We start from the raw sequence: 27,213 nt of genomic DNA on the forward strand, positions 1-27,213 counted from the left end.
AAAAATGGTAAAAGCAAGGACATTTCCAGAAACTTGGACCCACTTTCAGGGGAGCAGACATTCGTGGATGGTTTATGAAGTTAACTCTGTCTTAGGGCACAAAGCAAGGCAAATTTCAAAAAATGCTTTAGAACTGAAATTATACGGACACCTTCTTAACACACTTGAGAACTGGATTTCAACTACAGATGTGGAACCACACCTGCCAATTTGTTCAGAAACTTACAAAGTCGATTCAAAATAAAGCATATATAAGGAAGAAAGCATAATGGAAATAATACTTTTTTAGAACCAATCATTGATCATAATTTCACAGATGAAACTAAAACCGTTCACAGAAATAAATCTACAGCTTTAAATGTATATGTTAGAAAAGACTGTATTCTTAGCATCAGTGACCAACACGTGATTCATAGAAAAGAACAGTAAAGGAAGCCCAACAAGAAAGAAGAAAATAATAAAATCATGGTACAAATGGACAGAAACGAAACAAGGACCGAGCAAAGATGAAGGCATGAGAAACAGAAAATATCTAGAAAAATATATCTTACCAAAAATGACTCAAGAAGTGAAAACTTGAATAGATTTATAATCATTACATGAATTAAATTAATTGTCCTAACGCGGGTGAAAGGAGGAAAAATCAGTTACGTTGTAAACACCATTATCCTCGTAAGAAACCAAACACATTCTATGACTCAGCCGTTAGAATTCGTATCAACACAAGTCAATACACACACACAAGAAGAAAGTTACATTTTCAAACCTAGGAATTGATGTGCACCCTTACTAAGGTCTAAAAAAAATTTTAAACCTATCATTTCACACTCATTTGATTGACAGTGTTGTCCCATTACTATGAAAGAGAAAATTGGAAGTACTTTGCTAAACTGAAGATATATCTCTCCCACAACAGCTGTAAGTACTCTAGAAACCTTTCGATACATGTTGCAGATAAAAATAAACACACACAGGGCCACCTGGGTGGCTCAGTTGGTTAAATGCCTGACTCTTGATCTCGACTCAGGTCATAATCTCGGCTCAGGTCATGATCTCATGGTTCGTGGGTTCGAGCCCACCATCGGGCTTCGTGCTGACAGTGTGGAGCCTGCTTGGGATTCTCTCTCTGTCTCTCTCTCTCTCTCTCTCTCTCTCTCTGCCCCTTCCCTGCTCATGCGCACATGCACTCTCCCTCAAAATAAATACACTTCAAAAAAATAAAAATTAAACAAATAAAAAATAATATGTAATGAAAAAGATTACAAGTACCAAAAGTCAACTCTGAAAACAATCCCTTTTCTGATTTTTGGAGGAAAGAAGTCTATTTTGCCACATGTAACCGTCGGGATTTTCTGCTATTGGTACTGGCAGGAGGGACACCTAGATCAATGGCACCTGAAAAGGACAACCTGCAAAGACTTCCGCACACAGGCGGCCCGCTGTCCGTGGCAAGGTGCAGGTGCAAGCCAGAGAGAAGAGTCTTCCCAAAGCGAAGGTGGGGCCCCTGGACACCCTTAGGGAGAAACGAACCTCGACCCAAACCTCACACCTCACACAGAAATGAACCCGAAACGGATCACGGATCTGAACGTAAAACAAAACTGCAGTGCATCCTGAAGGCCGCAGGATGGAACCGCTGCGCCCTGCTTTAGACTTGACCTGGAAACACGGCCCATAAAAGAAAAGGAAAGAATGAATTGGATTTCATCTGAAAACACAACAGGGCTGTGTGAAAGCCACGTTCAGGGTGGCAAAGTGGGGAAAAGCAGTTTTTTTTGTTGTTTTTTGTTTTTATGTTTATTTATTTACTTTGAGAGAGATAAAGAGTACAAGCAGGGTAGGGGCAGAGAGAGAGGGAGAGACAATTCCGAGTAGGCTCTGCGCTGTCCTCGGGGCTCAGACTCCTTCACTGTGACATCAGGACCTGAGGCGAGATCAAGAGTCGATGTTGAACCCACTGTGCCATCCGGGCACCTCTGGGGAAAAGTACCTGTAACCACCTGTCTCACAAAAAATCACCTCTAGGGGCACCTGGTGGCTCAGTCGGTCAAGCGTCTGACTTTGGCTGGGGTCATGATCTCACCGTTTGTGAGTTCAAGCCCCACGTCGGACTCTGTGCCAGCAGCTGGGAGCCTGGAGCTGCTTCGGATTCTGTGTCTCCCGCTCTCTCTCTCTCTCTCTCTCTCTCTCTCTCTCTGACCCTCCCCTGCTCTCGCTCTCTCTCTCTTTCTCAAAAGTAAATACATATTAAAAAAAAGAAAAAAGAATCACCTCTACAACACACATACACACACACACACACACACACACACACACACACGCCTTAACATTCAGCAGCAAAAAGGCAGGTGGTCCAACTGGAGAATGGGAGAAGAGTGACGGATGTTTCAGGGGCACAGATGGATGACGGCCAAGCACAGGAAGAGACCTCTGACAGCACCAGCCATTAGGAAAATGCCCACCGGAAGCAGTGACCCATCACTATGCATGTATCAGAAGAGCTGAAACAAACATAAAACTACTGGGGGGCCCCATGGGTGGCTCAGTCGGTTAACTGTCCACCTTTGGCTCAGGTCATGATGTCACAGTCCGTGGGTTCGAACCCCACATTGGGCTCTGTGCTGTCGGTGTGGAGCCCACTTCAGATCTTCTGTCTCCGTTTCTCTCTGCCCCTCCCCAGCTTGTGCGCTCTCTCTCTTTCAAAAAATAAACAAGCATTAAAAAACTTAAAAAAATAAAACTAGTGACAATACCAAATACTGGCAAGGATGTGGAGAAGCAGGATCTCTCCACCTTGATGCTGGGAATGTAAAATAGTGCAGGCATTCAGGAAAACAGGTTGGCATTTTCTTTAACCACATTCTGTGGCAACATGTCGAGGTGAGATTACGTGGCTCATCAAGACCATTCAGGATGGACTCTGACATGCTGCAGTCAGGGCAGGTTCCAAATTCCAGGAACCAGCATGAGAACGGTCCCTTCTTAGAACACTGCCCACCTACTGTTTGGTGCAGGACAGCTATCACCACAGGGCACCAACAAGGCAAGAAAGTTAGCAAATGGTGCCCATTTTGCTGGACTCATTTTATTATTATTATTATTATTATTATTATTATTAATTAATTAATTAACTAGATATTGGTGGATATGCTTTTGTCTTCCAAGAGTAGACCTCAAAAGGCTGAGAATAGACTGGATTCTGGCCAAAGGTCCAACATATTGTGGGCACACTTATAAAGAAAAACTTATCACCCTGTTTTTCCATGAGGATAATGAATCATCAGAATGAAATAAAAATAAAGTGCTCCAATTTTCCCCGTGAAAAGAACGAAAATACATTTTATCGTTTGTAGGTAAGAATGTGCATTTATCTGAATTTACAGGTACGAATTCGACGTCAATTCCACCAGCTTATGTTTGCAATTTGGGGGATGCCTCCTCTCAGAGACCTCAAATGTATACGATTTCTGTTCTATGCCTTGCTTCCCTCACTCCCTATGGGATTTCCCTGATGAACATTCCCTCTGCATATTGCCGTGTGCTCCTGAAGCCCTCTCCCAAGACTCTGCTTCTAGGGAACACAAACTGATACAAGTAAGATTATATATTTTTTTCTCTCATTTTCTATTAACTTTCACGGTTTACACCAAAGAGAAGACATTTTTTTGGAGATGCGAAATGTATGTCTATAGGCTGAACATACCTAATGATGTAGGTTTCCAAAATCTACAAGTCATAGCAGCACAAGAAATAATAAGACGCACCTGCAAAAGGATAAAGTTGGGGGGCGCCTGGGTGGCTCAGTCAGTTGAGCATCGGACTCTTGATTTCAGCTCAGGTCATGATCTCACGGTTCATGGGTTCAAGCCCCACGTTGGGCTCTACACTGACAGTGCGGAGCCTGCTTAGCATTCTCTCTCTCTCTCTCTCTCTCTCTCTCTCTCTCTCAGCCCCTCCCCTGTTTGCACTCTCTGTCTCTCTCTCAAAATAAGGAAATAAACTTAAAAAAATTTAAAAAAGAATAAAGTTGGGCCCTAACCTTCTATCATATGCAAAAATTAACAAAAATTTATTAAAGCCTTAAACATAAGACCCAAACAAAACTCATAGAAGAAAACAGAAGTTTTAGGACACTGCACCTGGCAATGATTTCTTGGATAGGACACCACAAACACAGCTGACAGAAGCAAAAATTGACAAAATGGATGAATATGCAAATTTTTGTGCATCGAAGGACACAACACAGTAAAAAGGCAACCTAAGGAAGGGAGGAAGATACTTGTAAATTATATATCTGATAAGGGGTTAATATCCAAAATATAAAAAAACACCCTTACAACTCAATAATCTAAAAATTAAACAAGCAAATTTAAAATTTTTTTAAATGTTTTTATTTATTTTTGAGACAGAGAGAGAGCATGAATGGGGGAGGGGCAGAGAGAATGGGAGACACAGAATCAGAAGCAGGCTCCAGGCTCTGAGCCATCAGCCCAGAGCCCGACGTGGGGCTCGAACTCACAGACTGTGAGATCGTGACCTGAGCCGAAGTCAGACGCTTAAAAACAAGCAAATTTAAAAATGGGCAAAGGACTTAAACAGACATTTCTCCAAAGATGATACACAAATTTCCAACAAGCATATTTGTTAAGAATATTAAGAAGCTCACAATTCTCAGTGAACTGCACATCACAACTACAATAAATCATCACCTCATACCCATTAGAATGGCTCTTACCCATCACCCACCCCTGAAAAAAAGGGGGGGGGGGGCAGAAAATAAGAAGTGTTGGCAAGGATGTGGAGAGATTGAAACCCTTGTGTGCTCTTGGTAGGAATGTAAAATGGTTTACGACGGAAAACAGTTTGGAGTTTCCACAGTAAATTAAAAATGGAACTGCCAGAGGGTCCAGCAATCCCACTTCTGGGTATATCCAAAAGACTGAAAGCAGGATCTCAAAAGATACATTTAAACACCTCTGTTCACTGCAGCATAGCTCACAATGGCCAAGAGATGGAGGCAACCAAAATGTCACTAATGGATGAATGGATAAATAAATGTGGTCCATCCATACGATGGAATATTTCACAGCCTTAAAAAGGAAAGGAATCCTACCACATGCTATAAAATGGATGAACCCTGACAATATGCTATATGAAGTAAACCAGGCACAAAGTGACAGATACTGTGTGATATATGAGAATAAGAAATGAGAATGCTGGTTACCAGAAATAAATGAGAATGCTGGTTACCAGGGGCTGGAAAGAGGGAGACAGGGAGAGTTGTTGTTTGATGAGCCCAGAGTATCAGATCTTAAAGATGAAAAACTTCTAGAGCCCTGTGTCACAACAGCGTGAATATGCTTAACTAGTGAATGATACACTTAAAATGGTTAAGCTAGTAAATTTTATTTTATGTGTTTTACCACCATTAAAAACAAAGTGGGGGGAAAAAAGAGAATAAAACACAAGGGGCTGTATCACAGGAGTTTAAAAAATATATATAGTTTAGGGGTCCTGGGTGGCTCAGTTGGTTAAGCATCTGACTCTGGATTTTGGCTCAGGATCAAGCCCCACATTGGGCTCTGCGCTGAGCATGCAGCCAGCTTAAGATTCTCTCTCTCTCTCTCTCTCTCTACTGCTCCATTCCTCTCCCCTGTTCACATGCCCTCTCCCTCTCTCTAAAAAATTTTTTTCTAAAATAAATAAAATAAAATGGTTTAGGTATTTCATGAAAATAGTCGCAAACTTGCTTATCCCACTTAATAAAATGTTTGTTATGAAGTATGAGAAGCATAAGTCAGTTGTCCGGGGCGGAAATTAGCATATGTGCACACACAGGTGTTGAGCACGCCCGTGTGTGTGTGTGTGTGTGTGTGTGTGCACACAGACTCACGTCTATGCGCCCAACCATTGTTGCAGAAGCTTTATTCTCAGAATCTATTGTTATAACGTGCTTCCAGAGTTATTTTTACTGCATATACAATGACAATGAAACAAAGGAACAGTGAGGATTTTCAAAGACAAGAGTATAATCAATTTCAACATACTCCCCCAGAGCCTTAAAAAAGAAAACTTCTTCTGAAGGGTTGAAGTCTTTAAAAAGTGCTGGATTTTAACATCTTTGTAATCAAGCTGCAGGTTCATATCCCTCTTCGTGGAGTGAAAAATAGTAAAAAGAAATTACATTTGGCAAAGAAGATCTAGATGCTGTGCCCTAAAATATCTCGGGATGTAGGTCTACAACGCCTGTTTTGTAGAATCCTGCACTGAAACATTTCTCTGAATAATGGAGAGACAGACTCAAATAATTTAAATTCTTTTTAAGAAAATCAACAATGCTTTTCATCTCACTACTGGCTGTCTTTAAATTTTTTCATTTACATATCAAGGGATCACTTCTTCGGTTTCTGTGCAATTATTAAGGCATGCTTTTCTAATGAGAGAATGTGAAAAATGTTCTCTCTTTAAATTAAATTGGAAATAAAACAAATACAGAGGACATAAAAATTGCTGCATACTCTGGAGTATATTTTTTTACACATCAACCTATATTTTTCTACATTTAATATTTCCTTATTAACAAGTGATTTGATTATGATAAATAGCTTTTTGGTAGACTTATAGTCCTAATTCTTTCCAGAATTTGTTTCAGGGTAACAATAAATCTGAAGGTTATCACCTTGAGGTAATGTTTCCGGTTCATTATCCAAGTGGACCCACATGTCTAATCAAATCTATGGTTGATGGAAGGTCATGTCATAACTGCTCTATACTGTGTCATAGGTGGTTCCAAAATCATGCCCGTGTGCTAATGCCCAGAACCAAGATTTATCTTGATATGTAGAGCACTGAATGACCAGGCTCCTTTTCAGAAGACAACTCAACGACATTTAGGATCCCCAGAGTCTGGTCATTTGGAGCCCCACCTCTAAATATCAACTAGCTATTATATCAGATATACACTCAATGAGAACTTGTCTGGAGAAGTCTGGACCCTTTAAGATCGGAACTGCCTACTACTGGCTGTTCTCAGACACTTCTGATGGCATGCCATATTGCTAAAATCAAATCCTGTCTTTTCCTGAATGCCCTGCCTTTCTAAACACCATGGTCCCGCTACTGGGTGTCACCAAGATGGCTGTGATCACTTCCCTATCCATCCAAGAGACGGCAATGCTCTGGAATTAAACAGTCTCAGACAAGCTCGAATTCCTGGGGAGCTCAAAAGAGAACCTCTCTTTTGGTTCATTCTGAATAAAACAGATTTAGACCCTCTACCCCAAATATACATGTTTGGGCCTCCAAACTTTAAACAATTTTCTGTTCTTAATCCACATCCGCACATTTCCTTTCCTAGACACACATCTTTAATTCTGGCCGGAAGAGACTCTGCTCACTCTATTCCTGCCGGGCAATGTTTGTAATAGGCAAATTCCCTAGTGTTCCAGACTGTCTCAGAATGGGATACCTGCCAGTTTCAACCCACTGGTTCCTCTTTAGGAAGCTGAGCCCCGACTGGCTCCATGACCCCACTAGTCAATCATGCAGCTTCCTGGATGCCTTTAGCCTAAGTCCTGAAGCAACACTATAAAACAAGCATTGCAAATAAAAAGTAGACAGCAATGACCAAATGCTGTGCATTAACAGCTCCTCTCCAAATGTATTTACTTTTATTTGAAAGCTTGTGTGTATGTGTCAGTGCAACTGTAATTTCATGGCCATAAGTAATTTTTTTTATCTCATCATTTCCCTAAGCCCTGCAAAGATTTTTGTTTCAAATGTTACTTTCATATAAAATATTTGATAACTGACACTATTTTGATATAAAATATTTTCAATCCTGAAATGAGCTGAAACAAAACTGAACTGCACATTTAATATTTAATTTTGGCTTTATAGACTCTGGTTCCCCCCGCCTTTCCTTGTAATAGGATAAATTTAGGGGAAAACATCATATGCTAAAATGTCTATCATCGTTTCTAGGTTAAAAGAGAATTTCTAGTTTATAGTTTGTGTTTTTAAACGATTTCCACTGTCCTTTGCAGTAATTTATAAGGTACATTCAGATAAAAGAAATTCTTCAAGATCAACTTAAAACACAAGGTCAAAACACAAACTATGATTCACAGACAAACATCCCCATGTCCAGCATAAGGACCCTCCTCATCTCAAGTCGTAATTATTGCATTAAACATCCTTGGTTTCTTTCACCACTCTGCTCTGCTCGTGGTGAAAAAGAAAAAAGAGAAAGCTTGCCTTAATACTAACCTAAAATAATGATATAAGAAACAAAGCTCATCAAGTCCTCAAGCCCTTCATCCCTGGGTTCCACCTTGCCCACTGAATATTATTATTAATTAGTGCACCATACAAACCAACCAGTCTTTTCCATGCCTTGCATCTTTACTCATGACTTCCTGATACTCTGGTACAGCATCTGAGACTATCAGTGAGCCCCATTATTTCTTCTGGGAGAACCTTCCTTCTGGAAATCACCTCCCCTCTCTCCCTGCACGTGGTCCTAGTGGGGTTATTACAAAGGCTACCCAACTCAACTTGCTGGGCTGGAAAGATGACCTAGGTTGGGCCCATCGCAATGGCCTATACATTGAAGATCGATGACTGGTCCCAGTACAGGATATGATCCTAGTGTGGACAATTCAGGACTCTTCCATGAGATTTAATAGAAGAACATAAGGCGATTAGAAAAAAAAAGACCCTGGCTTATTTTTTATTATTAATCCACTAGGATGTAGGTATGTGCTATCAAGGCTCCTATCTTCTGACTCAGAGAAAGAGAAAAATAGAGGCAGAAACAGAAAGAGAAGAAAAAGAGACAGACAGAGACAGAGAAAATAATATAAGTTAAAGCCCCCAGATTCCAAATTCATCAGTATATGAAGCCAACTGAATTGGACTTTCCAGGTATAAGGGCCATTTTCCACATATGAAAGCCAGTAAATTCCCTTCTGTGCTTAAACCCTTATGAGCTGATTTTCTGTCAATGGGAACCAGGTGACTCATATAACACAGAAGTCCATGATGATCTTTCTTTTTTTCCTGCTAAAGGATACATCCCTTTAGAGCCCGGACTTTTCTCTTCTGCCATGAAAATGTAGGTTATTTCCACTAGTAGAAGGAAGGTTTAAACTTCTATATCATAGTGAATATTTATTGTTATAATTATAGTGAATATTTATTATTATATATTACTTATTTTAAAATAATACATTTTTAACTTTCAGGAAGCTTCCCCCCTCTGCTCCTATATGCTGTGCGCGAACATTCCCGTCAGTTAGTCAGTCCTCAGTAAACAAAGTGAGGGCCTTCAGTGCACGTGGCTATGAACCAAGACATAAAAAGGTAGAAGCAAATGTCCCTGGTCACAAAGATGTAACCACACAGTTGAGCATTCATACACATGAGGGAAAGTTCCGGCACAGTGACAGTACTCTGTGCTTCTCACGGGGCACATGCCAACATGGCTGACCACCCGCAGAGGGTGTTGACCCGCTGGACCAGAGGGCACACTCCTGGAGCAGGGAGGTTCAGTGTCCCCCCTCGGATGCTAGCACAGACCAAGGAGTCCAATTCTTGCGTTTTAATTTTTCCAGCTCCATGTACCTGACATGGGTGTGAAGCAGTTTTCCCGTACAACCCTATTCCCACGACTGACTGGACACTTCAGTGAACATGCTTCCCTTCTCTCCGCCCCCCCCCCCCACAGACCACGCACCCCTTTAGGGAAGGACTGCCTCTAGTTTTGCTCACAGGTACATCTACAGAGCACCCCAAGGGGCCTGCCATGCAAGGGACTCGACCTTTCATTCATTCATTCAAATATACTATGAAGAGCCTGCTACATGCAAAGTTCAGTAGGCACACATTTGATGGCTACAAGTGTCATCAGTCACCGCACTGCACACCTAATGCTTATTCCCCAGGGTAAAGAGGACAGTCCTAAACATACCTAGCTTTAAAGAAAAACAGATAAAGCGCTACGTTAATTCTGATGTAAGGACAATTGAGTACTTGGAGGCCGAGTACAACTCCGTGGCATGTGACCTGAACGCTGATAACAAGCAAAATCTGAAAATTCAAAGACAAGAAGACATTTCTCCATTTCAAATGGGGGGGGGGGCAAAAACAGAAGAAAGGCAGCAATCACAGAAAGCCTGAAATATTCACAGAGTTCATTTGGATCAACCCAAACACACATTAAGGCGGAAAGTCGAAAATGAGACTACAGCAAGTGGAATCAGAACATTTCCAAGGGAGGAAACAGTCCTCCATTTTTCGCTCTGCCACAGGGAGCCACCGAGGACCTGTCAACAGCATGTCCAATCACAGCAGTGGGATCTGTGGAGAATCAGGAAGCTGATGGAGGAGCTCGTAGGGCAGAGGGGTGGGAACACGCTTTCTCGGAGCTGAGGCGTCAGGGTCCCAGCCTCACCGGAGTAGGACCTCCGTGGAAAGCATGGGAGGTGAGAACATTAGGAGAAGAAAGACTAGGGGCTCGAACTCATGAACCGTGAGATCATGACCTGAGCCGAAATCAAGAGTTGGATGCTCAACCGACCGAGCCACCCAGCCCAAGACAATTTAATCCCACGCCTTATAAGGATTTCTTTCTCACACTGTCTTTATAAGCAGCTCGGTATGTGTGCACCACAGTCACCATTGGTAAGAACTGCCATGAAGCCTTTACCCCAAGAGTCCACGCAGACCAGTGAGATGGTGCTCCTTACTCTTTGGGAGGTCTGATGGGGAGGGGAGCAAGGAGGTCTGTGCGAGACTGATGTCTCTGCATGTCCAGAAACACACTGGGGCCTTAAGAAGGGGCCAAGAAACGGAGTATGTACTAAACGTTACAAGGTTCAGAGGCCACTTGCAACACAAAAAAATTATTGTAGACCAGGGAAATATAGAGCAACACCGTTTAAAAGATGGTTTCATTAAAGCATATTAATGATGGTCATTGTGTGAACTAATTACTATTGATGACTTATTTTCATTTATCAAATATTACTGTGTCATTAACGTGTCCCCGATATTATTTTTTTTAGAAAATTTTTTTTAGAAATTTTTTTTAATTTCTTTTAATGTTTATTTATTTTTGAGACAGAGGGAGACAGAGCGTGAGTTAGGGAGGGGCAGAGAGAGAAGGAGACACAGAATCTGAAACAGGCTCCAGGCTCTGAGCAGTCAGCACAGAGCCCGACGTGGGGCTCGAACCCATGAATCGTGAGATCATGACCTGAGCCGAAGTCGGACGCGTAACCAACTAAGCCACCCAGGCGCTCCATGTGCCTGATATTATTAATGTGAATTTGGTTCTAACACCAAACCAGGTTCATTGGATGATTGCTCTTTCTTTGCCTGAGGGGCTCCATACCCTGCCAGACCGGGTGCAGCCTCAGCATAAGCAGGTGATTTAGGGAAGACTCGGTCCTGAATACAGAGACGGAGGGATGCATGGTGGGTAAAGGGAGTGGAGGGGGAGAGTAATGAACTTCCTGACTTCCACAGATACCAGCAAAGTGAATAAGGATGGTGTTATTGGCTATACTTTTCAAACGAGGACATCAAGAACCAAGCCCTAGAGAAATTAAGTGAAATGCTAAAGATTAAACAGAAAAAAAACAGGGCAGTCGTTGAAACATGCTAGGACTGGCCCAAGTGGTCCTATAAGTAACAGGTGGCTGTGGAAGACACAAGCTGCCTCCATCACCCACGGGGCCATGCTTGTGACCTCAGTTCACCTGGACAGAGAGTGCCATGACACTTTGCTGGGCCCATCATCAACTGGCTTCGTGGCCCACCACACACGTTTCTGCTCCATGGATTCCAGGTGAGAAAACAAAGAGGTTAACACTTGACCAGGATCAATCTAGCACCGTATGTTAATTATACTGGAATTTGTTTTTAATGTTTTAAAAAAGACTTGTCCAGGATCTCCCAAGATGAGAAAAGGCAAAGTGACGTGTGATTCTAGTCACGAGTGCTCTGTGGGAAGGGTTTCAGTCAGTCCCCAGAGCTGAACCTCACAGGTAAAGTTGTTCAGAGGAGAGCATAATGAACCAGAAATTTAGGAAACAATTCAACCTTCAAATGATTTTCTCCTCTCAAAGATACTCCGCAGAATTGGCTTTTATGTGCTTAAAATACGAGGCTCCAAGAGGCATATCCCTCATCCATGTCAGATGTGTTTTCAGCCACTTAGATAAATGTCTTCCTCTTCTGCTAAAAGCCTGAATGAAAAGGAATGGCCAATTGATTTCCACAAAACCATTCATTCATTTATGTCTGTCTCTGCTGTCACTCCTCCCCTCCAAATAATAAATAATTCAAGCCTCTTCTATCTTCTCCTTACGCAGAGGACCCTGAAGCTTTCGCCTTTTACTTATTCCTCCCCTGACCACTTCCTATGAGCCAAAGACCTTTTTTATGCTGAATCAAACAAAACTGGGAGCAGTACTGAGAACGTACCATTGATTCATGCGGTGTCGTAGTTCCCCTTTGGCTTTGTATCATCCTGTTTCTAAGTGGAACGCGGCTCCCAACTCACTTTTTTTAACGACATCTATCTGCAGAGATGACATGTTTACTGAACTGTCCACAACGACCTCTAGAGAGTTTTCAAAAGATATGTCAATAAGAATCATTCCAACAGACTCGGTGCGTGTATGACACTTTCTCCTTAGAAGGGAAAAGATAACCCTACTGTGGATTGGAACAGAAGTTTTCAAAGCGTGGCACAAGAGGGTCGTTTCCATATAATGACCGCTCTTAGAACATGATGTTAGAGGTACTGATCTCGCATGAGTTTATTTGTGGCAATTGGTGAAAACCTGTTTCCCCTACGTCAAGGTTCTTCTGAAACTTCAAGGTCATCACCGTTATCGCCATTGTTTTGTCATTATTTTAATTTCTCCAGCAATTGGACGATGCTCAAAGGGTTTTTTTGTTTGTTTGTTTGTTTTCAGTCCCAACACATAGCCTAGAATGACAACAAGTGGAGGCATAGATGGGTTTGAGTTTTCAAAGATGAGGAAGTAGATACAGTGAATTAAAAACCCAAGTATTTCCTAGCTTAAAAAAAGAAAAACTTTTTTTGAGAACCACATCTCCACCCACCAATTGACCTTAATCTCCTTTTTCTTTTAGAAACCAAAGCACATAGTTGAGGCACCTGAGTGGCTCAGTGGGTTGAGCATCCGAATTTGGCTCAGGTCATGATCTTGCGGTTCATGGGTTCAAGCCCCACATTGGGCTCTGTGCTGACAGCTCAGAGCCTGGAGCCTGCTTCCGATTCTGTGTCTCCCTCTCTCTCTGCCCCTCCCCTGCTCCTGCTCTGTCTCTCAAAAATTAAAATAAAACATTAAAAAAAAAGCACACAGTGGTCTTCAACTCCTCTCCGATGATGGCTCAAGACACTGCAGTCTGAATGCCACTCACTCTTGTCCATTGACACTGCTCCTTGTCTGTTGTCCCAGTAGATGCTCCTCAAACATGTGCCCTAATCTTGTCACATCACACCGGCTGCTCAGCAGACCCTGCCTCTGACACTGTGATGCTCGTGTTCTTGACCAAAGACCTCCTCCTCCCTTTGCGAACGCCTTTCGTCTATCTGCATCCCAGAAGTGTCTGACCTGAGCCATGTGTCTCCGTTGCCTAGCTCCTCCTGTAGCACGGCTGAAATAAAACCAGTATGTTCATTACCCTGTGTCTCTAAATAGACATCTCCAGCCTGACGTCAGACCCATATATACAATTGTATCCTGGGCAGCTCTCCTTGGACATCACGGGACCCAACGTGTCCTGGCCTGTCTCTCTTTCTCTGGGGCACAACTGAGCTTAATGAAAACACCATACACATAGTCGTTCAAGCGAAAATATTAAGTGCCAGTCCTGAATATTCCCTCTCTTTCATCCTCTGCAACTCCCAAATCAGTCCTATAGCCTAAGATTCCTTAGTACTCAAGTCTCCTTCAAATTCATCCACTGTTCTCCATTCTGAGGTCAATGACCAACACGGACTTCCCTCCACCTGGGTGTGGACTGCCACAAGAGCCTCCTAGCTGGTCTCCCCCACCCCACTCCTGCTCCCCTCCTCTGGCTCTCCATAGTCAACCCCACTAACACCAAGCTTTGCTCTCCACTCTAATGGGTGAAAGATTTTAATGGATTCCAATTACTCTTAGGAAAGATCTAAACATGGTTACAAAGTGTATTGGGCCTTCACGATCTGGACATTCAGGCTTAGGAAGGAAGAGTGTGGACCGAATTCGGACGTTCCAAGTTTGAAGAGCTGGTAAGATACAGTGGCCTGCTTGGGTTCTGACCACATGTACATAGAGACCCTGATAAAAGCAGAGCCACAGATGTTTTCCTGGAATCTACCCACAAAGATGCTGAAAATGAAATAACCGAAATAAGACACATTTAAAGAAAAAGAGCAAGGCAAAGCACAGAAATTTTCACTAATCAGACAGCAAGTTCTGTTCATTCTTTCCCATAAATACTTCTCAAATCAGACTACGCCTCATCATCCCTATGGCCACCATTCTGATTTCAGCTTATTCTCCTGTCTGTTCCCCTTTCCAATCTCCCTTTTAATCCACCCACCATATCGCTACAGAATGACAGTCCTGAACGCAAACCCTATCACATCGCATACTCTTCAAAAATCACCCCGTGAACTCTCTCGTGTGATGAATACCATAAAAATGCATCCTATCTGTCCAAATATTGCACATTTGTTCTCCCCCCTCCCCGACGTGGGACTCTGTCTGTTTGTTCTTTGAATGTACCACGCACTCTCCATGATGTATGTCACAGAGAGCGTCTCCTCTGCCCAGATTCCTCACCCGTCCATCATCAGTAGATGCCGCCCCACCCCCTTCCTTCAATGCCTGCTCGCTCACTTTGAGAAGACTGGCCCTCTGCTCACACGCCTTCCCCAGAGCAGAACCAGGCACCTTGCTCTGCATTCTTCCCTAACTCCAAATTACAGAAACATGAGTGCTCACTTTCCAATCTCCCCTCTAGACTGTGAATTTCCCGCACCAAAGAAACCTACCCACCCGTAGAAGCTGGGTGTCCTGCATCATGTCTGGGCATAAGTGAATGATGGAAACTTTTGAAAGCAACAGGTGTGAAGTAGGGAGACAAGCAAGGAATCTGGAAGAAAATGAGTCAAAGAGTTCCACCAGCACTTTTTTCAGTCAAGGAAAAAGTTAAGAAATTAGAGACGATCACAGAGTCAAAGTAGGTAAACATTTGGAGGTAAATGAGGCACATAAAAGAGTTTGATGTTTCAACGCAATAATGAAGCGGGAGCTAAAACGTAGTCATTAGGTAGGAAGGCATTTGAGGGGCGTATATAAATACCTATTTAAAGAAGTTTGGAAGGTAGAGAGGGAGGGAGCCAAACCATAAGAGACTCTTAAAAACCGAGAATAAACTGAGAGTTGATGGGGGGGTGGAAGGGAGAGGAGGGTGGGTGATGGGCATCGAGGAGGGCACCTGTGGGGAGGAGCACTGGCTGTTGTATGGAAACCAATTTGACAATAAATTTCATATTAAAAAAAAGGTAACCTTCAATTTAAAAAAAGAAAGAGGGGCGCCTGGGTGGCGCAGTCGGTTAAGCGTCCGACTTCAGCCAGGTCACGATCTCGCGGTCCGTGAGTTCGAGCCCCGCGTCAGGCTCTGGGCTGATGGCTCGGAGCCTGGAGCCTGTTTCCGATTCTGTGTCTCCCTCTCTCTCTGCCCCTCCCCCGTTCATGCTCTGTCTCTCTCTGTCCCAAAAATAAATACAAAACGTTGAAAAAAAAAATTAAAAAAAGAAAGAAAGAAAAGTTTGGAAGTAAAGGTAAGTGGACTTACAGACCCTTAGCTTGAACAGATAAGAGCAATGAAATAAAAAATAGTATTTATGAGTTTGGAAAGTATTAAAAAAGTGTTTAAAAAAAAAAAGTTAGCTTCCGAGAGCCTAGATTCTCTGAATTAGCAACATGTCCATCCCGGCCTCAGGGCCTTTGCACTTACTACTCACTCTGCCTGGCACACCCTTCCCACAGATAGTCACATCCTGGTTCTTTCACTTCATTCAGTCACTTAGAGGTCATCCTTTTATAAACTATTTAAAATGGACTTTCACCCCATTCTGCTGCCAGATCACTTACTAAATCTTTAAAATTCTTTGTTTTCTTCACATCAGTTGCTGCCACCAAAATTTTTTTTATCTACATCTGCTTGTTGACTAGCTTGCTCTGTCTCACCACTGTAATCGGAATTTCAAGGCGGGAGTGATGTTAGCTGCCTTGATTGCCCTTGGATTCTTAGCCCACAGACCAGTCCTTGGAAAAGAATAGGAATTCAGTATATCTTTACCGAATTCATAAATATAGGAATGAATGGGATAAAAGAAAAAATGTAATCAACTTAATCTATTCAACTCAGTTAAGTTCCCATGGCATGTTTATGTCTCTAAGGTGACATGAGGTGTGAGCCAACCACTGGGAGCATAAAAAGCCCCCTTTCATTCACCAAACAACCTACAGAAAGAGAGGGCATCACATTAGACTAACAGATGTCAAGTGAGACCACAGGTGTGGAACCCTCCGTACATAATGATAAGCCTTGAATAATGGAAGGCCAAAACTGCAGCAACACACAAAGAGACTGGCATTGGATGCACCCCTGGGACACAGCAGCCATGACATTCCCGAGTCTGTATAAAAAGTGAAATATACGAACAATGCAGTCAAATGTTGAATAACAGACATATCACTGTACTGATTTTATCATTTTATACATGTTCTTCAGCTGTTTACTTTACAACTGATAACAGAAATATATATATACATATATATACATGAAATATTTTTATATTTCTATATTGTCATATAGAGAGATATAGATTAGATTTGGAGTTGTACATAGATACAGATATGTGACATTAAACATAAAGGTCTTTATGGATGCCTGGGTAGCTCAGTCGGCTAAACGTCTGACTTTGGCTCAGGTCATGATCTCGCAGTTCGTGGGTTCAAGCCCCGCATCAGGCTCTGTGCTGACAGTTCAGAGCCTGGAGCCTGCTTCAGTCTGTGTCTCCCTCTCTCTGTCTCTACGCCCCTTCCCTACTCATGCTCTGGCTCTCTCTCTCTCTCAAAAATAAATAAACATTGGAAAAAAAAAAGATTTACCTTCAGCAGCATATTTAATTTCTATCTTTTTCTTAATTGTGTTAGGTTGAGGGGTCCTAGATTATCACTAGTATGAGAGCTTTATTCATGTTTTCTTTCATTTCGATAACATTCAATAAAGCAGTGTTCACAAGATATTAACTCATTGCTATAATTCTTATATAAATACTCATATAATATTAATGCTGTTATAAAGAGAAGTATCCATTTAGAACAGTTGTGCTATGTATTAAAACTAATTTTAGTAGAATCGTAGGTGCTATTGATCTACAGATCTTATTCTAAGATTACAAAATTTGGGGCACCTGGGTGGCTCAGTTGGTTAGGCATTCGGCTTCCGCTCAGGTCATGATCTCGTGGTCCGTGAGTTCAAGCCCCGCATCGGGCTCTGTGCTGACAGCTCAGAGCCTGGAGCCTGTTTCGGATTCTGTGTCTCCCTCTCTCCCTGACCCTCCCCCATTCATGCTCTGTCTCTCCCTGCCTCAAAAATAAATAAACATTAAAAAAAACTAAGATTACAAAATTTAAATTGCAAGGTATGGGGCACCTGGGTGGCTCAGTAGGTTATGCGTCTTAACTTCGGCTCAGGTCATGGTCTCATGGTCCCTGAGTTCGAGCCCCACATCGGGCTCTGTGCTGACAGCTCGGAGCCTGGAGCTTGCTTCAGATTCTGTGTCTCCCTCTCTCTCTGCCCCTCCCCTGTTCTCTGTCTCTCTCAAAAATAAATAAACATTTAAAATAATAAGTAAATAAATAAATAAATAAATTGCAAGGTGAATTTTTTTTAAACCTGGTTGAGAATTTTTTTTCACTTCAGATTAGTTGAACAATTTAATACTGAATGAAAACATAAGTATTTGAGAACACCTAACAAAATATTTTAAAAATCAGAACAGTATGCTCATGAACGAGGCAAATAGATCAGTGTAACTGAACAGAAACTAGAAATTTATGAAAGGACATTTTGGAATTAAAATATGACAAAAATGGAATTACAATTCAGTGGATACGACACATATAGAAATAGAAGGGGGTGACTTTGATCTCACCCACGCCATACATTAACTTTTACAAGGATCAGAACTTAAAATATAAAAATAAAAGCTTAAATAAGACAACGACTAACCATTTAACTTTAAAACAGACAACCAAAAGCAATAAATAAAACCAAAATCCATAGGAGACATTGTTTCTATAAATTACTACAATTTTAGATGCCAACCAACACCCAAAACAAAAACACAAGAGAAAAATAGGAGAGCTCTCTTCAGCACACGCTCAAGGAAATATTGGTATTTCCTAATGTAAAAGATAACATACAGTTGATAATGAAAAGTATAAACAATCCAATCAACAAATGAGAACAAGTATGAAGAAACAGGGCTCATAAAAAATGGGGGGAACTCCTTCATTATTAGTAGAATAAAATTACACCTTTGGGAGAAGGTGCTGACAGCATCTGAAGAAGGACCACATTCCGGGATGCCAGAGATGCAGGGATGGGCTTTCTCTGCTGATGGTGAGAATCTGAAGTGCCACAGCCTATTGGAGAGAAATCTGGCAGTTTCTATGCCACTTAAAATGGCACAGACCATTTGATTCAACAACACTGCCCTTGTGAATCAATACTTTAGTAACAGAAGCCCAAATCTTAAAACATAGTGTTTTATTTCCTATCAAAAAGGGAAGTCTAGGGGCACCTGGGTGGCTGAGTCATTGAAGTGTCTGACTTGTGGTTTTGGCAGTTCGCAGGTTCAAGCCCCACTTTGGGCTCTGCACTGATGGCATGGGACCTGCTTGGGATTCTCTCTTCTTCTCTGTCTGCCCCTCCTCTGCTCATGTTCTCCCTCTCTCTCTGTCTCTGTCTCTCTCTCTCTCTCTCTCTCAAAATAAGATAATAAACATTTTTTTTTACAAAAGAGAAGTCTATAAATAAATGGCTTAATAAATAATTCACACGCTATGGAATATTACTTAGCAATCAAAACAAAAATAGTTAGACATATTTACCGGCCAGAAAAGATGTCCATGTGGTTAAGAGAGAAGGGGACACATCTGAGTTAAAGGTAGTTATTGGGAAAATACACATGAGGTTTAAAGCCACAGGAATGGATGAGTCAACCAGGGACTTTGCAAAGTGTCAGGGCCAAGCTCTAAGAAGAGAAGCCCGCAAGGATTCAAAGGAAGAGCTGCCACTGAAACAGGAGAAAGTCCCAAGAATTGTCAAAGAAGAGGCAGAAGTGGAGTGAGAAATTAACGAACATAAGGAAGGACCAGTGTCCACCGGATTTTGCCACATAAAGAGGGTTTAACTAATATGGATTCGGTGGCGTGGTCAGTGGAACAATCTGTAGAGTCAAAGGGGGAGTGTGTAGGCAATTTTTCCAAGAGTGACCATGAAAGCAAAGAAATGCATTAGCGGCCAGGAAGGTCAAGGGGGACTGATTCCCCAAAGTAAGTATATTGGGCCCTGTATGTACAAAACACCTTCCGAGGAGAAGCGACTGAGGGAGCAGAAAGCAGGGGTAACTGAAGGAGGGAGGCAAGAGCGGGTAGGGTCTAGAGCACCGTGTCTTTCTTTGGACACACACGGAGCAGCAACTCACAGCGGGCAGAGGGAAATTCACACACCAGCACCTTCACAGACTTATCGGTGGGAAGATGCCCAAGTTGCATCTGACGGCTGTTTTCTTGGGCGGGAAATTTAAGGATCTTCTAGGTGTGAGCAACCACACGCAGCAAGGGAGGAGCGATAGGGACGTTACCGTCCGACACTGACATGAAACGAGCCTGCGTTCGCCCGGACCTCGCCTTCAGGGATCATCTACCAGCTAGGTGTGCGCACACACAGGCCGGGCTCAGCTGGGTTAGGCATGCGTTGCTTGAGTGCAAGGGGGAGATGAGGCCAAAGGAGTGGTTTCGTGGAAGGACCACAAGCCTGACCCGGGCACAGGGTGTGCCCAGAGGGTGAGGCGGTCCCGGGACCAGCCTCCCGGCATGCCGGTGGGCTTGCAGCATTGCAGCAGGGGGGGAAAGGGGGGCTCTCAACACCTGAACAGCAGGCACAACCAGTGAAAACGAGCAGGGAGGACCTTTCGGTGGAAGGAGCGTTTATGAAGACGAGCGAGGAGAGGAAAACTAAGGTGACCTTGGTATTGTGAATTTTTTTTAATATGCAAAATAGCAGCCTGTGTTGTAGAATTCATCTTTGGGTGCCGGGAGTGAACTAACGGTTCTGGAGTATATTCATGTGAAGTAGCTTCCGCTCCCTTCCTACTGCAAACAGTGCTGTCCGGCCCCACAGACTCGGAGAAGTAAAACCGGGAGAGACACAGGCCAGGCACAGGTCCTGTTCCCGAGGCACGGAAGAGGCCGGAGCAGGGCGGACCTCACGCTTGTGCCCGTGGTGAACAGTAAGTCCAAGGACAGCTCCGGGCCTTCATGTGGCCCAGAACTCTCATTCCTCCCTCCCGCTCCTGCCTGCACCTCACTGAGGCACCTGCCGGGTTCACTCGCCACCCACCAGGCGTGACTCAGACAGAATCGCACGACAGACCCGTCCAAACGCACTTCCTGGCCACAGAGATCCCGGAAGCATCAGCACTTTCTGCGGTGGTGCTCCAGAGGTTTCCAGCGATATCGTGCTTCCATGGGAAATTCTTATACTCTAGTTTTCGACTCTTCTATATAAGAGATATGGAACATGCAGAATTAGGCCAGAGCCCACGCCGTCAGAAAGGAATGTGGGTGGAGATGTGGGTCCAAGCGATTTCTTCCTCTATATATTCTCTGACATGCTCTTAAAGTTTTCTTTCCGACTATGAAAGTAAAACATGCCGGGGCGCCCAGGTGGCTCAGTTGGGTGAGCGTCAGACTCTTGATTTCCGCTCAGGTCATGATCTCACAGTTGGTGGGACTGGGCCTCAGCACAGAGTCTGCTTGGGATTCTCTCTCTCCCTCCTTCTCTGCCCCTCCCCTGCTTGCCCTCTTTTTCTCTTTCTCAAAATAAATATACTTAAAAGCAATTTTTTAAAAAATAAAACATGCCCACTATAGACAATTTAGGCTAATTCATAAAAGTAACAGAGAATTCCATAGTTATAATTAATTACACAAATAATTATATTCAGTATATAGTCATAATTAATATCTAATACTTATGTCTTCTATTTATATATGAATAATTATAACTAAAATAATTATATGATATATACAATTATACTTATAAAAACTGAGTATTGCATCAGCTAGACTTCCACTGTTAGAATTTGAGTTTAGACCTTTCAGTATTTTTTTTAATGTTTTTTATTTATTTTTGAGAGAGAGAGAGACAGATAGACAGACAGACCGTGTGGGGAGGGACAGAGAAAGAGGGGTACAGAGGATCCAAAGTGGCCTCTGCACAGACAGCACCGAGCCTGATGTGGGGCTTGAACTCACAAACCGTAAGATCATGACCTGAGCCGAATTCAGACCCTCAACCAACTGAGCCCCCCAGGTGCCCCTAGACCCTTCAGTACATACATGCTTTAACACTGAATAATGAGTATTTCCCCAGATGAAGTTAAAAGTTCCATGTAAGCATTCTTGATTGGTCTCCCGACATCCAGACATAAGGCTCCCTTACTAGGCCCACAGGGGACTCTTTCTCGCAAGTTCTTACTCCTGCCCTGGAATTCGACCACTTCCTGCATTGCTACCTGGTTGCAAGCGGGCACAGCGTGGCGACAAACCAGGGCCACAATGAAAAGACGGGCATGTGGACGCTGATGCCAGGAAGAGATGACGTGAGGAACACAGGCCAATTCGCCTTGTCAATAGATCATTCCCAATATGAGGATCAAGGGAACACAATACGGAAACACCCGATCCACTGAGAACAACAACAAAGCTGTGGATTATGATCCTTATCGACAAACCCTCTGACTCTGTATGCCCCCCACTTTTCCTTCTATATTCTTTTCATCCTCCAAGATCCAGCCCAATTGTGAAGCACCCTTGACCAGTGGCACACAATGAAATGTAGTTTCTGACCTCCATTAGCACACCATACCACTCCGTTTTTGACATTTCCCTGTTTCTTTTCCATTTTATAGATATTACCAAACACCGAGCGTAGGACGTGGTCCGATCTTTTGTAAGCAGTATGCAATTACTTTGATAAATTCATCAGGAGCGTTTTCCCCAGGTATTTGAAACATTTCACTGTTCTTTCATTTTACATTTCATCTAGGCTGCAAGAATTAACTCCAGTCACTACCATTGACCAGACATCGTCGCTTCTTTTAATTTTCTGAAATTCTAAACTCAAATCATGCAGCTGAAACAAAAGTAACATAAGGCAGGAAGGGGCAGCTTCACGTTGCATTTGGTGACTAACTGCTCTCGGAACCGCCCCAATTCATGCCCCTCTGTCCCTCTGTGCTTCTGCCCAGCTCTCCCGGCTACCTTCCACCAGGTGTGTTCACTCTGCCCGGCGATCACCCAGGTTCCTTGTAGAAATGGTGCAGAGGGTTGAAGGGATTTCCTCTGCAGAGGCACAGGAAGGAGAAATAATGACACTGTGCTAATGCAGTGCTATCCTACATATATTTCACCAAGACAATAACCCCAGGATTTCAGGGATTAAAACAAAAAAACTATGCTCATAATTCCTAAAGCTGCTGCACATCCCCAATTCTATCAATGAAAGAGTTAATCTTCAAACTTACAAGCTGATCAATGAATTCCTTTTGGAACTAAAATTATCCTGCAAGCCAGACGCATGCCTCTTTGGGGTCTGGTGAAGAGTAAGACGTTTTTTGTTCTCATTAATCATAGATTCTTTTTCATTCCTATATACATCCCCCACAGAAGACAAAAGAAAGGTAGAGATTTTTTCCTTCTCAGTTATCATTATCTTTCACTGTCCTTTAGTGCAAAACTCAAGATCCGTTCAAAATGTGTTCCCTTGAACAACGTTACTTTACATGGAACATGTAATGAATGTCCTTTGCCAACCAAACCCTCCTCCTAAGAGGAAACCATTTTCTACTAATGTCATCTGTCACTTTAAGACGAGGACATACATGTACAGAAGTTTTCAGAAGTGCCACAAGAGAAAGCATGTGTGTCTGGCAAGCCATTTTTGCTATAAATATATTTCCCTCTTCATGATTATCTTCCAGAGAAGGTTCAGATGCAGCTTTTTATCTAGCTCAGAAAATCGTTAAAAAAATCAGGCATTGAAGAGAGCCTTTGTGGACTCATCAGAAAAGCCAGTGACAAACTGTTTTCACCATGCTAGCGTCCATGCAGAGCATTTGGTACAGATGTCACTCGAGTCCCTGAGCACTCCAAGGTAAACGCTGCAAGGACAAAAGTTTACAGTCAAGGATAATGGGAAAGATAAAGCTGACAAGTTGAGCTTTGAAGCAGGAAGAAGCAGTAAAATTTGAAAGAAACACAGTAACCAAATGGTTTCAGCCCTACATTCATGAACTAAGTTTTTCTGCAAACACTGCATTATCATAGGATGATACCCAGAAATATCCTAAAAATCCCTTTTCACGAATTGCTAGGTTTTTTTTTTTTTAATTGCTGTGTGTATGTTTCCTGAAAAGGTCAAGTTTTAAAGATTTCTGTACCGTCAGTATTTGGATCACAGTGTAACAATTTCTGAACCTGAAATTAAGAGGAAATACATTCAAGCATGTAACACATCTTTCAAAGTCACCGTTCCATGCCCCCCTTCTGCATGTGGCATGCCGGAAGACCAGCCCTGATGCTGGCACCTGCACAGAATAATATTTCAAGAAGACAGCCATATGAGCAAAATGTCAAGCTTACTTACAGCACTTGATAAAATGATAGTGAGACATCTTTCCAGCTCAGACAGCAATCTCGCTCCGGGTTCCAGCATTGTCTTCGGCTACAACTGGAGTCCCCAGGCAATGCATTATTCAGAGCCCTTCCTCAGGTAACAGTTTACCCCGGGATGGATTATCGAACCGAGGCTCTGTTCCATGATCTTGCAGAAAGCTTCAAACTCATTCGCATGCCGCAGCTGGAGTTCGGAGAAGCCCCTCCCGGGTGGATCTGGGGCCACCACTGCTGCACGTGCTATTGTAGCGCCGATGATTGACAGGGCTCCGAGTGCCACAGTCCCGGAGATCGTCCGCTCTAATTAGTGCGCACACGCAGCCACATTCTGCCCGCACAGAGGTGCTGCAGTGCGGCTCGCCTGGTCCTGCCTGTTAATGGCTTTTCAATAGCTTGCAAATGGCAGCAAACTAGCTGATGAGTGGGCTGGAGGCAAGAAACCCAACCAGGGATCCTAAATCTTATTCGTGCACATTGTCCGTGAGCCCAGTGTGACCAGATTCCTAGCCGGTGGCACAGCACACTATTTTTAGTTACCACCAGTTGCTGTGTGTGAACACGAAACGGAGAGCAGGACCTCAAAATACCACCTCTTAGAATCGGAGGTCGTAGGGTCCGCCTCTTCGTAATGAGGAAATGACATTCCATTTCACAACACATCTTTTCGGTTTTCTACACGCAGAATGTCAAACTTCAGTTAGCCCCCAAAAAAGCTTTTGGTTTGCGAAGCTTTACAAATTTAGGATTCTGCTACCTCTGCAGACCGTGATGGGTATCACTGTACGACCGGATGAACGAAGTCTGACTGAATTGGAATCCGAAAGAAAGAGATATGTGGTCTTCAAGGATTACTGCAATAAGAATAAATAACATGCTTATCCTGCAATAGCCACGTTAGCAGAAGACGAAGGTCATGTTTAAGTCACTTACAGAGGCAAATTAATTGTTCTTACAAATTGAGACTTTTTATCATGATCTCTGCAGGTGATTTGACACAGTCTAGAATTTGTGTTTTGGATTTTGAGGGCATTGGAAAGACAAATATGAACAAGGAGGTTAAATGTGTACATCTTTTTCTGGCAAAAGCTTAGGTGTGGGATTCCCTTACTAAGCAAAACTTTAAGAGAAACACCTCCATTAAGCAGAAAGCTTATAAAATGCAAACCTAGGCAACAAAGGGTCGTGACTTAAGTTTTCAATGAGAAATCATTCCAGCCATTAATTTTTTTTTCTTAATGTTTATTTATTCTTGACAGAGAGAGACAGAGTGCGAGTGAGGGAGGGGCAGAGAGAGAGAGAGGGAGACACAGAATCCAAAGCAGGCTCCAGGCTCTGAGCTGTCACCACAGAGCCCGACGCAGGGTTTGAACTCATGAACCTCGAGATCATGACCTGAGCCGAAGTCAGATGCTTAACCTACTGAGCCATCCAGGCACCCCCGTTTCAGCCATTTAAATAGTATGATGTCTAGAAGAACAAGTTCAAGGTCTGGGTCAGGACGACCCAAGTTCAGATCCAGATTCGATCACTTACTGGAGTACCAACTTGAACAAGTTATTTTATCTAGAGCCTCAGTTTCCTCACGGACACATGGGAAGTACAATTCCTAACCTTTGTTCCAAAGGTCGGAAAAACATCTACAGAGATTCTAGCTTGTACTGTCGGCATGCACTAAAAGGCTACCATCAGCATTAACAAGGAAACGACAGCATATACTGAATGACTGCAGTGGACACAGTAACTTGTTTTCCCGGGAACTGGAATGAGGATTTTGAACTGTTACCAGTCATACGTATTCTTCATTCATTCTCTCATTCATTCATTCATTCATTCTACAATTAACTATTGCCTTTATATACAAGGAAGATACAGCCTACTATTTAAGATTTCCTGTCTGTTTCAGGAACACACATGCCTGTTACCCAACAGAGAGCCAGGCTCTCTCTCACCTCGTGACAAGTCTTCATATACACAGACAGGAATTATGTGTATGAATGTGGCCCAACATCGCTGGGGAAGGTGCTATCTACCTAGATATCACTACGCCCTCCTTTACACAAAGGTATGTTGTCCACCTACCTTCCCTAAATATACAGATTTCTTACTTTTCTGCAGGTTGCATGTCTTCACATAATACATTCTCAACAAACGGCATAAGACAACTGAGCTCTATCACACCATTTCCTCTTCGAAAGGAAAAATTAATGTAGGAGACTCAGATAAAGCATGGTGTGTGCTTGGCAAAGAAAATATGTTATTGAAACTAGGATTGATTGGGGCCCAAAAATCTGTTATTAACGAACACAAAACCCCCTCAAGTCAGAACTCTAAACAAAACCCCCCGTGAACACTAACGTCTCTCCCCATACTTGAGGGGCTTGTTACCAAATGCGTTTGTGATTCTCTGTTTCATTTATTCCACAGATATCTGGCAAGTCATTGTCCACTGAGACACCGGGAAGGCTGGTGTCGTTCCTCCCCTCATAGCGCTTGTCACCTGGTGAAATCTAGACAGTCACGCAGGGCAGCGCAGGGCAGTGCGCTAGAAATTACAAGATGGGAAACATGGATCTCTGACCCAAAGGAGTAATATACGATCCGCTTAGAGCTGAAGGAGCCTACCCTAAGAGATGTATTCTACCTTTATTATAATACTCGGGATCTGCTTCTTACGCATGAGCTGGATATATAGATAATTCCCCCAGATTAAGAAGTTCTCTCCTCTCTTTTATCTCTGAAAACCACATACTTGTATTCAAAACACTAGTAGAAGTATGTTCAACCACAGAGAAATACAGCTTTATGTTTATCTTCATTAGGAAACAAAAAAAAATGTATGCAGGCATTAATAAAAACAGAAAATAATTCTGGCTCTCTTCACTTCACTTCCTTTTATAAAATAGAAAACTACTGGTCATTTACAACTGGTTAGTATTTCGTGATCTCTGCCCACCCGTAAGAAGCACAAACTCAGTGTTAGGAGATCAGACTGAAAGGTTCAGGATTCTTTGGATCTGATACAGTAAACATAACATCAGCGATGGTGATGGTAGTCAGAAAGACTTTGATGGATTAGCTGCATTATTAGTAACTTCTCTTGCTGACTGTGGTCAGCAAGTACATTAAAAGAAGTTGCTTTTCT

At 42.8% G+C, this 27,213-nt stretch overlaps 1 protein-coding gene across 2 annotated transcripts in view; it reads right to left on the bottom strand.

Moving 5' to 3' along the window:
- Positions 1 to 27,213, bottom strand: part of MYO16 (myosin XVI) — a 611,293-nt gene that overhangs the window by 466,789 nt on the left and 117,291 nt on the right. The window contains exon 1 of one of the 2 annotated variants that reach the window (XM_060636705.3): positions 24,043 to 24,535. The exons of the other annotated variant lie outside the window; for it this stretch is intronic. Coding sequence (XP_060492688.3) covers positions 24,043 to 24,070 — 28 coding nt within the window. The 5' untranslated portion in view covers positions 24,071 to 24,535. Of the gene's footprint in view, positions 1 to 24,042; positions 24,536 to 27,213 lie in introns of those variants that run through there. 2 annotated transcript variants of the gene reach the window in all.

The sequence above is a fragment of the Panthera onca genome, chromosome A1 (assembly GCF_046562875.1).
Source record: "Panthera onca isolate mPanOnc1 chromosome A1, mPanOnc1 haplotype 2, whole genome shotgun sequence".
Taxonomy (NCBI): domain Eukaryota; kingdom Metazoa; phylum Chordata; class Mammalia; order Carnivora; family Felidae; genus Panthera; species Panthera onca.